Here is a 14,001-nt window from a genome sequence, read left to right on the forward strand (position 1 = left end):
TCTAACTTTGTCCTCTTTGTTCACCCTGCACGTCTCTTTGGGTTCACATGAGCAGAACTGAATTAGAAGCAGTTCTCTATATATCAGGAGCGAGAGTTTCCAAATGTCCTCACCAAGAATAAGTCGGTCTGGTGGCCGAGCTGTTTTTAAAATGTCTTGCAACGTTCCACTGGGACTTTGAGAGGAAGGGAGTTATTTTGTTGCCTGTGATGCCAATGGAACTGAGGAGCAGTGTCTGACAAGATAATTTTACAGCCGAAACATTTATGTTGAGTTTAAAATGGTGATTAACACCAGTTGTCAATTAAAAAATATTTAAGTGAGAACGTCACTGGTCTGATTTAATATTGTCTAAAGTTTCAGTCGCAGCCCTGTTAGGTTTTCCTCCGTAAACCTAGAGGACGGAGGATTCAGGCGTGACAGAGGGGAGGTCGGCCCAGCAACAGAGTGAGTTATGATGAGGCAATTTTAATGAGCTTCTAGTCCCGGCACCAAAAGCCCCAGTTGACTCTTTTCTATTTCAGCATGGAAAAAAACACACAGCATTCCTATTTTTCTCTGGTGCCAAAAGTTAATTGAAAACATTTCAGGGTAAAGTATGGTCTGGGGCCCCCATATGACTCTCATCCCTTCATTATCCCTGACAATAACAAAAAGGCATTACAATTATTAATGGCTGAAGCAGAGTCCTTCTCTCTTAAAGGGACAGTGGCAGGCTATTTTGCTTCTCACAACAAAGGGCCCAGAAATGGCTCCATTACATCACTTACTGTTTGTCTGCTTTTTCTAACACTCACTGTCATCGTAGGATTTATTATTTGCGGTCGTTCTTTTTGAGGCTGTTAGTTTTTCAGAGTCAAGTCAAAACCGAAAGCCAACCTACGATGACGTGAGTTAACCCGACAGCCGCTGGGAGAAGTTAACACAACTAAATATACAGATGACAAAGAACTACCTGTTGCACAAATGAAAGTTGTGGGGAGAATATTAGGCGAAGCAATAAACAACTTTCTCACAAAACACTCCGTCCTCCTCGTGGACGGCCGCCTCCTCCCGCACTCCCCCACTCCCTGAAGAGGGGGACAGAGGAACAGTGTGAATGAAGTGCCCCCACATTGTGCAGCAGCACCATTGTGTGTTTTGCATCTCCATAATAGAGGTGCCACTCGACTTCTCTTCCGATCAATGGGCTGGAGGGCCCATCGCTTTGCCTTGAAAAGCAATATGGCGGCCATCAATGCTTTCAAGACCCATTATCACAAATGAAGGAGTGGACACCAGTTTTTGTTTTTTCTTTTTAGAGCCGACTGACTCATAACATGAAAATGAATGCATGTTCCCTACATTATCACTACAGTTACAGATTATCCAAATGTTACAAAAATGTGTAACAGTTGATTTTTCTTGACAACCACAGGCTGTCACCACAAATCAGGCCTGTACTGCTTGTTGGAATAACCAAACATATTATCACGGCCGTGGTGAACCTACTGAGCGCTTAAACTGGTGAATTAAAACATTTCAAGTTGGTAACATTGGATTCTGAGTTGCTCCGAGGACTATTACCTGTTCTGAGTAGTACGAGCACTTGGGTAATGTTGGCAAATCGGTTTACCAAGAATATCAGAGGAGCTGTGACTCAAAGGCTACGTCCACGCTACTACATTATGCAGAGATGACACAGTCACGCACATTCACTTTCTGATTAGTTCTTATTGGAATGAATACAATTATTTGAAAACACCTACTGTCAGCTGCAGTTCCAGCCAATCGTCAGTCTGAGAAAAAATCATCTCACTTTTAATTTTTTGGTTTCTCATTTGCTGTATTTTCTGTAACCAAGCCACCAACTGCAGAGTAAAGGCAATCTGCTTCCTGTTTACGCACATATACAGTCCACATGATTGGTCAGATGATAAAGGTGGGTTAATATGGACAGGGATTTTATGCAGAGCTATAACGCACATGTGGATGAGAATACTTTAGATTGAAATTGAAAATTTTTAAATGAAAACATATTTGATGGATGTAGCCAGAGTCATTGTGGGTACAGACTCTTGCCAGATGTTTAACATGCAAACTGGCACACATGGTACAGATACAAAAATAAGGCTGCTGCATGCAAATATTTTGAAAACCACTGTAGGGCTCTGAAATTACTGGAGTTGAAATGACACATGGTAAATAATTACTTTAAGAAGTAGCTGAACCCATCAAGCACTTAAGTGTGTGTAAATGAACTGACATTAACCCGAAACTGTGAAGTTTGGATTTTTCAAAAAGGAATCAAGACAGATTAAAAGTTTAACATGATTTTAAAACGTATTTATTTAATGTGCACGTACATTCAGAGGAGTGTCTTCATAAAAGGGCAACATAATATCTCAGTTCACAAGAACACAGGCATCTTCTTTTTTCTCAGTGTGTCTGAGTGACGACTTCTAGCGAAGATAAAGAAAGTTATCAAAAGCTCCATTTGAGAGGAGCAGTTTTTTCTTTTCTCTCACGTTTGAACAGTTTCCAGGAACAAACAGATAATACCTTCTGCAAACACCAATGTTTACAGGGTCAAGTCAATGCCTCTCAAGACCTTCTTCTATCCAGATGTAAGATATCCACAGGGTTTTTCTGGCTGCACGTCACCTTTGGTTATTTAATGAATGGGTTGTGGAGAGTGCTGCTTTCACAGACGCTCACTTAATGGTGAATAAAAAACCAACATTAAGACGTTTAGGCACTTTTACACAAATCATTTCCCCCTGCCTCTGTGGTTATAATGCAGTAAGGCTGGGATTCGGCTCTTCGCCTACAGTGCAAATCTTAAATCACATATACAAACATTTTTGACCAAAAATAATTTTACACAATATACTGTACAATATATGCTTATATTGACTACATACAAAAATAGGCTCCTCCAACTTTACAAGATGACTAACATCTATGAATTTCCAACTGATAATATAACAAGGCTTCATGTGCTATAACCCACAAACTGTCATCTGCAAGATCCTGACATGAGCAGTTAAACAGCAAATGTCTAGAATTATATAAATTTGTGCGGATTTTAAGTTTAGTGACAAAAGTTTTTGGTTCCAACAAAGCAGATGCCAGAGAGGTGGGTTGACTTCGCAAAGAACAACTCCACTGACTGTAGTTGCCCTGGATGGCTGCAGCTTTTCATAATAATATGGTTAAAACCAAGATGGTGGTCAGGACTTGCAGCACACTCCGACACGGTGTGGAGACACCGGAGTCTTCCACATATTGATAATCCGCCTGGTCCACGTAATCGTCCTCCGAATCGTCCTCAGTGTCCGAGAAGCCGCTTCCCGCGAACCTGTCCTCGGGGTCGTAGCAGAAAGTTTTCATGCTGACCTTTATGTACTCGCAGACGTTCCTCTCCGCGCCGTCGCACACGCATGTGTCCAGCTGCTGCGCCTTGGATATGGAGCGCATGTTAGCGATCACCCTGCGGCAGCCGTCCGTGCACCTCTCCCCTCCGAAAAGTTTCCGACAGTGAAATAAATAATCCCTCATGGCGGAGCTGCAGGCCGGGTCGGTCTCGCACTGCCGCCGGGCCTCGGTGCAGCCCAGGGTGCTGGTCCGGGGCAGGCACGGCTCGATGGCTTGCTTGGTGCCCCTGCACACAGGGTCCAGGGCGCAGTCGCAGTCCTCCAGAGCCGGACCGCTGTGGGTGAGGTTGAGCTGGATCAGGGATGAGATGCAGTGGCTGGGGCACTTCTTGCGCTCCCCGGTGAGGACAGAAGCGCAGGCGTAGAGGTACTGGTCGTACGCGTAATGGCACTCCGGCTCGCCATGGCACTTGAGGATGGCTTTCCAGCAGACCAGCCGGCGGCTGTGGCTGGGAGATCCGACACAGAGACCGACGGTCAGGATGAACACGCTGCAGATCAACACCGCTGCCCGCTCCATCAAAATGGCACGAGCTGCCATTTCCAGGAAGAATGAATATTCAAACTGTCCAACTTCATATGGACTTCTGTAACTCCACGACGCTGCGTAAAAACCGCGTTTCTCCTGGACTGTTATCATGTCTGCGTTGATGGCTCGGAGCGACCGAGGGGCCACAAAGTAAGCAGCAGCTCATCCCGGAGGGCTGCACGGAGCCGGTCATGTTCAGGTCCGCTCGCTTCAGATCGTCTATGTGTCGTTGAGGAACCGCAAAGACGAGCAAACTTGTCCAAACTTCAACATGTCCTGCCAAAAAGACCCAACGACTTATAAGTCCTCTAGAAGTGTCCCGAAGTCACTCATCCGCTCCCTGCTGCACTCCTCCTCTGTACCCCGAGCCCCGCCGCTTTGTGATGAGGGCTGCGTAGTGATGGGATGATTACTGCAACCACCACGTCCCATTGGTCCGTCACACTGTTGTGATTCGCTCGTCACACGGGGCCCAGTGACGCAAGCTACTGTTTTTAAACTGAGGTACATCAGGGAGATTTCCTCCTGATGGTCTATCCCATCAAGTAGAATAGAGTGGCTCCTGAGCATGAGTGGTGTTGATGTCCTAAACACTAACTGCAACTATAAACATATGTATTTAATGAGAGAAGAAATACAAACAGTATAGGGACAGTATATTGAACTGTCAGAGGCTGTAGTTCTGTAGGTTAGCCAATAAGATTACACATAAGAAGTGCACATTAAAAGTTGAACACAATAAATATCCAACTGATCTATATCTCTCATAATTTTTTTATACTGAAAACAAATACAACATTTTAAACGAGGATTTTATGAATCATTGACCTAATAATTTAAAAGTAATTTAATTCAATTACTTTCCAGTCTAGATTGTATATTGTGTGAGTTTTGACTGTTCAAATTATTATTACACATTTGAAAGATGAGAACACGGACGTCATTTTAAACGTCATGGTTCTGTTGGGTTAATTTCACATCCATTGTTTGCAGATGCTTAAGAAATGTCCAGGATTTCTTATCGAATTTAAAGAAAATATCAAGAGTATAGAAAATATACAAACACTCAAAAAGTTACAAAACTGTCCAAATGTGCAATGAACTTTTCAATGAGCTACAAGAAACTGTTTCCCTTGTTAATTTTATTTGGTCTCCTTTGTATTATATTAAATATAATCATTTGACATAATGTATGTACTGTTTTATTTATTTATCTGAATGACCGTTTATTTATTACTGCAACATCATTATTTATACACATTTGTAAATAAAGTTAGAAAAAAACAACTAATTTAAAGTGAGGCAACAGGGGATTTCTCCTGCCTTACTTTTTTATTTCCTCAATGTCAAAAACAAGAGAACATGTAAAAGTATAATAGAGAATAAAAAAGAAAATGAACTAACTCTATGCCAATTCATAATTATCACAATAAATCTTAATTACATATAGCCCATTTAATATAATGCTTATGCATTGTATGAGCACAGTGAGGAGGTCCAATATTGAGCTATCTCAGATTTGTGTTTGTCATTCTCTGCTCGTAAAGAGTGTAAAACCACAGCTCTCACTCAGCAGTAAAAGTCAGTGACATTTATCATGATTATTATAATTGAATCGACTGACTCGTTTTGGGACATATCTCCCACCCCATAGTCCAAATTATCCAAAAACTGTTCTGGAGTTATATTCTCTGTAACATGAATTTTGATTTACAAGACAGTTCACCCATTGTGGTGCGATTCTTAAAATTGTGGTTGTAATAATTGTATGTATAAAACCCTTGAATTGTGTGGTCTTCCTGTCTGCAGGGAGCAACAGCAGCTGTTAGAACACACGCAGGGCTCCTGTTTTAGACTTTCCCCCATGAAACACGACAAGTCTTCTAGCTCTGCTACAACATACGTATCGACGCTGCACAGGAACATTAACACACACCAATAAAGGCATGCCAGCTGAAAGAGCCATCGTCTCCACATGGGGAGCTGGGAAAGTACCTGAGGCCTTCACACTTACACATTTGGTATTTTCTTTACGAGTGTGAGCAAGCTGTGGTGTGAAAATGACCAGGCGCTTTACCTTTTGGTGTAGGGTATTTCCTATTGCCTAACAATAACACTTAACTAGAAAAAGAAGTGTGAATAGCAACTGCAATCACAGGCGTGCCATGTAAACAAACATCAAGCATGAGGCCAGCAGGGAAGGATGTAGAATGGATCATTTGAGGCCAACAGAACCAAGAAAGAAAACCATTTGGTTCTCCTGACCCCCGGCACATCACCGTGCTATGACCCACAAAGAGCTGGCAGCTCTCGCGGGGGACCCTCGGACACCCCCGATTCCAATTAGAGAGATTAGAGAAGAGTCGGGACAAGTGCCGAAGAGTTTCTTAGCCAAACAAACCAAACACCCACCTCACTCCCTCGCGTACAGCTGGCATACCAGAGCAACAGGGTGACTGCAGACTCAATTTAGAGCAACATCAAAGTGGTGGAGAGAGAAAGCCCAAATGGGGAAGTTCTTTTTTCTGTAGAGCTACAGTGAAACACAAGTCTGTACAAAGTTTTCTTTTCAACAACCGAGGACAAACTAAAGCACAAACCCTGGCCACACTTGATTTTGGCTTTTCATAATGCCTAGCAGAACCAAAATCCCATCAGTGCTGGACGTCAGCCAGATAAAAACAAGGGCCAGATTCAGTGGAGCCAGCAGCTCTGTATGATGGAGCAGGCAGCTGCTCTCCCCCCTTACTGGACCTCTTAAATTACTCGAATACATCACTTGCATTTTTTTCCTTTTATACCAAATGTCTCCGCCGGTACTAAGGGCAAATATGAGGCCTTTACAGTTTCCTTTACAGTCTTGTTGTCCATTCATTTAAAAAAGAGTTTACGTTCAGATATGCATCCTGTTCGTGCGGCTGTTCATTGCGACTTTCACCGATGTAATAGGGTTTCCAGAAATGGAATGTTGTTCCAGAGAGTGTATTTGTAAATACTCGTACAGAGACAGACATGCTCTTCAGTTTGTCTCCACTGCTGTCAGAAGTCGTTACAAACGAGTTGCCCTGCCAGAACAATTCACTGAACTTGTATTCAAGTGCTTCCAAGCCCAGACACACACACACACACACACACACACAGAGACACACACACACACAGAGGAGGGGGGAGCAGTCAATATTCCAAAGTTGCCAAATGTTTTTCTGACTTCTTTTTGGCACTTCTTTGTGGCCAATGGAAACTTCTGTTAAAGATATGTTCATGTGTTTGTCCACGTTTGTTCACCTTCTTGGTTCCCAGACCATGAATTCTGACTTGTGGTCAGAATTTGTGATCCCATCACTTGACTGACAGATCGTAGGATCTGATCACTCAAACCACATTGGGAGGTGGTCTGTGACACATGTTGCTACATTCTTTTTCACTGTACAGACACAAATATTAGCCTGGACCACATGCAAAGGACCAACTACTCAGTTGACATCTTAAAACCCCGCTGTAGTGTAAACAGAACTTTTCTCTTCTCAGTGTCCATATTTTCATTTATTTGTAGCTACAATATCAACACTGAGCACCACATGAACATTTTTCTGAAATTGGTATAATACTTCATCCTAGTTATGGGTATTCACTCATTCAGTCCCTCCTGCCTCCACTATCTCCCTATCTGTCTCTTTCTCGCAAACAGACACATATAAACATAAGACTATTGGTCTTTGTGATTACAAACTCATTTGCATATAGAGCTTTGGAGTTGAGATCCAACCACATTAACTTATAGGAGACACATTAAGGACGCATTTGAATGTAAAGTGTAAACCAAGAAACCTAACACTGGCCACTTATGATTGGACTCTCTCAGGATGGATGTTAATATCATATCCGAACAGGGCCTGTGACACAATCAGTCTTCAAACAAAGCAATGCGCTCCATAACTTTGTCAAACCAGAGATGTTTTGGGATGGCACCTCATGTTCGGAGACTAAGTGCATCTCTCTGGGGGTAGCCTTACACCTCAGCAGGAAAATGAGTTGACTTTGCTCTCACCTAGGATTACAGAGCCAAAGTTTCAAACACGGGTCACGCCGGCTGTAAATTAGCTGAAAAGTGTAGAATACGGTATGATGAGAGGTTGAGCAGATAGACAGTTGTTACTGGTTTCCCATTAATAAGACTTTCAGATTCCTTTGGTTTATGTGATGGAACAGGTACTACGACGGGGGTAAAGCTGGATAACGTGACAAAAAGATGCACCGTTTCCAATAAGGTTTCATAGGAAAGCAGACGGGCTGTTAAAAGGATTGGAAGAGGAGGCTTCAGTCCAGACAGAGAGGTAGACGTTGGTTTTGCCATCACAGATAAGGGTAACTGATATTGGGTGCTGTGGTAGATTAATGACACCTGCAGTAAAATCGGAGTTATAAGGAACAATGAAGACCTCCCAGGGTTGCAAAGGCCTTCAGTACAGAGGTACTCTATTACACAGGTCAGGTAAGGATAAGATAATGGAGTCTTTTCCCTCCAGTACAAAGCAGGGGAGGACAATGAAGCGACGCAAACGCCCCCTGAGGTGATACCACTCAGTATCTGTGCCTAAAGAAGGAAGCGTGCACCGCTACAGACAAAAACACAACTCTGGGACAGACAGGAGGTTTAGTTTTTGTTTGAAATGTGACCTCTCCTCTTCAAACAGTGATCACGAATCTCTCCAAGAGGAAATAGCAGCTCAGGAAAACACAAATGCCAACATGACCTCCGAACAGAGAAGTCATTGTTTATGATTTCAGGCTTTAGAAGACACCAGAGAGGAAGAGGAACATTTTACCCTTCAGTTTTTGTTTAGGCTCATCAGATGAGATATAGTGTTAGTTTTTTGAATTAGGCCCTGTCCAAAATCGTCTCTCTTGGCCCTACCTATATATATGAAACGCATTTAACTGGGACGGAGCCACAAGGGAGAGGGCTAGACAATTTCCCCTTCGATCATCAGCAGCCAACCAACGTTATTACAGCGACAAACAATATCAACTTTTTCATATTAATAACCATTATCAACCAACATTATAACAGTGACACATCTGACATCTGCAGGACAGACGGAACAGATTCATCTATTGATCAATACATACGCAGTCAACATTTTTACATCGGCTATTTCAATGTAATGTTAGTCCATAGAAACTTTGACTCCACAGTGAAAACATTATAACATGACAGGGATTTTCTATTTTTTAAACTTCATACACGGGACAAGGGAGTAACAAACCTTACTCATTACTCTCACTGAGACTATTTACAGGCTTGTTTTGACAGCGTAACTATCCATTTTCCTGAAACACAAGCAAATCAATTACATAATCATTTGCTACTGGATTAAAATAAGATATATCGCAGGGATAAATACAAATGTATTGGTTATTTAGCAAGTTTTCAGTTTACCCGCAGTGGGTAATTAGCTTCCTCTGTTTGTAAAGCCTTTTTGAGGGGGGTCCTGAAAACACTTCGGTTGAAGGGGTATTTAAAGGGCTAACTGGCCGCTACCCCTACATCACATAGAGAAATGGGGCAACACTTCAAGCAAAATTAAGGGGTAGGAGCAAGTGGTGGGGCAAAGGGGTGAAATGGGAAAGGGCCTTGAACTCTGCTAAATAGAGAGACTGTTCTTTACCTTCCATCAAAGCCATCCGTGCTAAGCTAAGCTAGTCTAAGTGGATGCTTATTACTGTGGAAATGATACTCTGCATGCACATAAACACATACAGTCCCACAGTATAAGTTGCAGAAGCATGATATGAGGGTGCTAGTTTTCACATTTCAATGGTACATCCTGTAATTCAGACCCTCTGGCGTCCTGCCAATGTGGGACACACAAACTCGGTCTTTAAAGCGTAGCTGCTGTTCCAGGAGACAGAAGATGAGACATGACCCAATGCTTCCCTGACATTTACCCAAGTAATCACAGCGCTCTCTGTGTCGTGGTTTTCATAGAACGTCAGACAAGACTTGTGAATCATGAGGACTGATTCATGTCATTTTGCTGTTGCTGATGCACAGTTGACAAAGATGATAAACATGTGTCTCTTTCTGTCCTAATAAAAGAACATTTTTGTCTTTCTTGTCCTAAAGTTGAAAAATGATCCAAGTTGGATTCACCAAACTCTCTTAACCGCAAAGTGTATGCGCTGTGTTAATGCCAGTAGTATAGATCCGGAACTAAAAACACAATTTGACAGGGAGTACGAGACAAAAGTTTTGAAGAGGGCGGTTGGGGTGGTGAAGTTTTTATAGGAGTGAGGACTTCATTTCAGGCGACATTGTTGAATTTAAGGCCAATTTGATCATGGGAGCTCCATGGGAGTGCTGGACATTAACAGAGAGTTTGATCCTTTCTTGAAAGCGCATGTAGAAAGATATGGCAACGCTGACAAGGGACAACCATCCTACCCCTCATCAACGACATAACATTTATTTGTTTCACCTGATGGTTCCATCAAAGAGCATTTAGTCAGGTGTCAGCCTATTCAGAGTCGCTTCTGCTTTGGTTATGTTGCACCTGTTGGTTTAGTTACCTTAAAGCTTTTGGCAGCTCCGACTTCATTCATTTGTGTGGTTATGTCAGGGCACCTCAGTGCGCTGTGTTTCTAGCGCTGCTACTAAATTGCATTTTTTTTCTGCCAAAGCGTAACGAGTGAGGGGGCCCCTCAAAAAGAGTAGCCTAGGGCGCCATGACCAACTTTAATTCGCTACTGGCTAAGAGAGACTTCTGAGAACTAGAAAACAGATGAATGCCCTGAATTTATTTAAATTACTCATACATGCCACTTTAAAATGAATTTGTCTGTATGGCTGACTCTTGAATGAGGCCCAAGTTGCCAACGACTGCAGAACTGTTGGTTAGGGAAGATGGGTACACATGAAGACATACTCCAAAAAATTCTATATTGTAAAAAAATGTTATGGTGCCTGAAAAGGCCTCGCTCTTTGGTGGCTATGTTGTTAAAGTCGTTGTTGCTAGTTACTATACACATATGCTACAAGCAAAAGACATAGGGACCTGCTTCTGGTGGTCAGGGCTGGGATGAGACTGTCTTCAATGACAGTAACCACATGCATGCTTTTAATCCAAGCACACCACCCTCTGTAAGGCGTGGCAGCAGCGGTGGTCTGGTCCAACTTTCCCCATCCATGACTGCATCGAATAAATCAAGATCATCTGCGGGGACTTTTTCCAATTTCTATGCATACACACCACAGAAAGACTGAATTGTAACCACAACAAATAAAGAAAGAGAGGGAGACGATAAACTTGCTAAGTACCAGGGGCAGATCCTGGGGTGGGGCCAGGGGGGCAATGGCTTCATCTGAAAACTTATTGGCCCAAACGATGCCCCTGTCCTGTCAATATTCTGAAAGAAAATAGCCACCTTACAAACAATACTAACAGTAAACAAAACAGTTTGTTAAGATACAATACAGTTTTCTAAGCTTTCTAAAGTACAGAATGTAGTGTAGTGTAGCGTCACTGCTAATGACACATACATGAACCCAGAGACATTTAAAACCTGCTATTAGAGGAAGTTACAGGACGAGCTCAGCACTCTGCAAACATTAGACTTGCCTAGTAGCGCAACTTTGTGTTGCGCTACTAGGTCTAGACTTCTTTGTCATCTAGACTTTGGTAATGTGTTTATTTTTTATTCCAGGTTGAAGTCATCAGACTCTACTAAAACCCCCCTTGTCTAAGACAAAGGGGTTTTCAAATGCTACAAAAGTCAATCAGATGTCAGGTTGAATTTGAGATTTTTTGCGGTGTTGTGGTGTGTAACACTACCAAGGGAAATCATCCTTCTTGGAAAGGGGTTGAGACAGAGTTTGGAGTGAACTCCTGGGTGCACCAGGGTGGTCTGGCATATAGAGTTTATGTTTAATTTAAACAGAGGCTCTCCGGGTCTGCGTACTGTCACTGCGCTGAGAGGAATTTATCATTTAAACAAGAGATGTGCAGTTCACATATGAAGGCTGGTGAAAGATGTTACTGAGGTTGCCAGACAGAGAATCTGTTTTTTTGTGGAAGTCAATGGCTAAACAGTTGTCCACCTTTTGCTTGTGAACTACAGTTTACCACAGTTGCGCAATCAGCTGTTTTACCGACCTTTCCTCTTTTGTGTGAATTGTGCTCATTACATTTAACTTATTCCTGTGTTCTGTTTCAGAACAACCCCCCCTGACTACTAAATCATGTATCAGTCTTGACAGAGGATGACATCACTGTAGATTCAGGGGCCACAACCGAAACAGCTTGTATAAATCTAACCAAATATGGTGTGCCAGCTCCTCCGGGTCCATCCGTGCATATATCTTCCTTCCCTTGGTACAAGATGGAGATGGACCACCAGAGAATAAGATGTTTATTGGTGCCCTGGTGGCCCTGGTTAAGACGAACTGCACCTTCCCAGGTTTCTCCTCTCGTTTCCTGTCAGCTCTCTACTGTCTGCTGTCTAATAGAGAAAAAGTGGCTCCAAACACAATTTTACTGCTTTGTCTTAAGTGCTACCAGCATGTTAAGATGTTTGTTTCATGCTGATGTTCAGCAGCCATGTTTACCATCCTCTTATTAAGCATGTTAGCAAAATAACCACTAAGAGCAAAGGCAATTTGTTCTGCGTCTACCAAACCAAACCAACAAACCAGAGTGGATACATTACATTTTTTAACCTAATGGTGGTTGCAGATGAGAAGTGGATGAAGAGAGAATGAGGGGAATATCATTTTTTTACCAATTTTTTTTTTATAAGGGTCCATTTGTTGAGACCAAAACCTTATAATGCTGAAGGATAAGTTCCCCATTTCAAAGTTAGTATGTGTGATCCACTGGGAACCACGAATGTCTGATACAGATTTCCTAAAAATCCATGAACATTTTCCACCACTGTGAGCTGGTGGAAGTGAGATGTGGGGCTTTGTGGGTCAATTTCTGTATCGGCTTGGACCTTGAGGTGAATCAGAACAATTCATTTTTGGTGCAAAATAATTGACCAACTGATTAAGCCATCCTTTACTTTTGTTTCAGGATAATCTCTTTTACTCCTGCATTTCTGGAACATGAAGAGGATCAAGACCTGTTTCCTTTCGGGATCTAGTGTCTGAAACACGGAGATGGGCCGAAAGGGAAAAGGCGGTTGTTGACTGAATAAGCTGTCAACCGCAAAGACACACCACAGACACACAGCAATAACAGTCTTCATCAGAGTGCAAAGTAAACATAGCCTGTCTGGACACGGGGCGGATATCAGACACACAGTAAGGGTAACAGCAGGAAACAACTGACCAGTCATTGTTAGAAGTAAAAAAAGGTTAAGACAGAGCTACATAAACCAAATTAAATAACAGAGAGACAAGGATCTGGTATATTTCATCATGTTATGAATCCACATTCACAATTATCTGGCTAGATTATACTGCCATCGTCTCAAGCTTCTGTTGTTCACAGGACAATTTAATAGAGAGAAAGTAACGCGGATAGAAAAACAGAAGTAAGAAATGCCACTCTGAAAAGTATGGCAAAGAATAAAGTGCAGCCTAACACACTCAACAATGGCCGTTATAGTCGCCACCGTATTACCTCTGTTATGTTTTTATCTGCATTCATATGTTAGAAAAACTACTCAGACAATTTCCATTAAATCTCGTGGAAGGTCGCGTCATGACCAAAAGGAATTAAAGATGAATCTGGGGGAGGATCCTGGAATTTCAGAATGATTGCGAGATCCGACATTTATTCAACCGTTAAAACTGGGGTTTCATAAGTGACTGTTGAGCCTTGGCAGAGGCATGTGCACTACTGAGCGCCATTCTACTTTTAAATAGTTATTCCTACAGTAACACTAATTCAAAGTGAGATACGTCATCTTGTCTTTTTTCTTCTTAACTCCTTTAGAACCGAGTAAACGCATGTACACGCCGCACAAACACACTCACCACACACAGTAGCAGGGGGAAAATAAACAGGCTGGGTTTTGCTTTTTCCTGCGCAATCTAAATATTGACTCAGTAAC

General features: G+C 42.3%; 1 protein-coding gene across 1 annotated transcript; it reads right to left on the reverse strand.

The window, feature by feature from the left end:
• Positions 1-2,310: 2,310 nt before the first annotated feature.
• On the reverse strand, positions 2,311-4,339 carry gas1b (growth arrest-specific 1b). The gene has a single exon (XM_062413463.1). The coding sequence runs from the start codon at positions 4,054-4,056 to the stop codon at positions 3,181-3,183; it is 876 nt and encodes a 291-aa protein (XP_062269447.1). The 5' UTR covers positions 4,057-4,339; the 3' UTR covers positions 2,311-3,180.
• Between the last annotated feature and the right edge of the window lie 9,662 nt (positions 4,340-14,001).

Source organism: Platichthys flesus, chromosome 19 (assembly GCF_949316205.1).
Source record: "Platichthys flesus chromosome 19, fPlaFle2.1, whole genome shotgun sequence".
Taxonomy (NCBI): Eukaryota; Metazoa; Chordata; class Actinopteri; order Pleuronectiformes; family Pleuronectidae; genus Platichthys; species Platichthys flesus.

Bases quoted from the DNA above. Each gene is read 5' to 3' on its own strand.
- gas1b (XM_062413463.1), bottom strand. From the start codon at position 4,056: ATGATAACAGTCCAGGAGAAACGCGGTTTTTACGCAGCGTCGTGGAGT.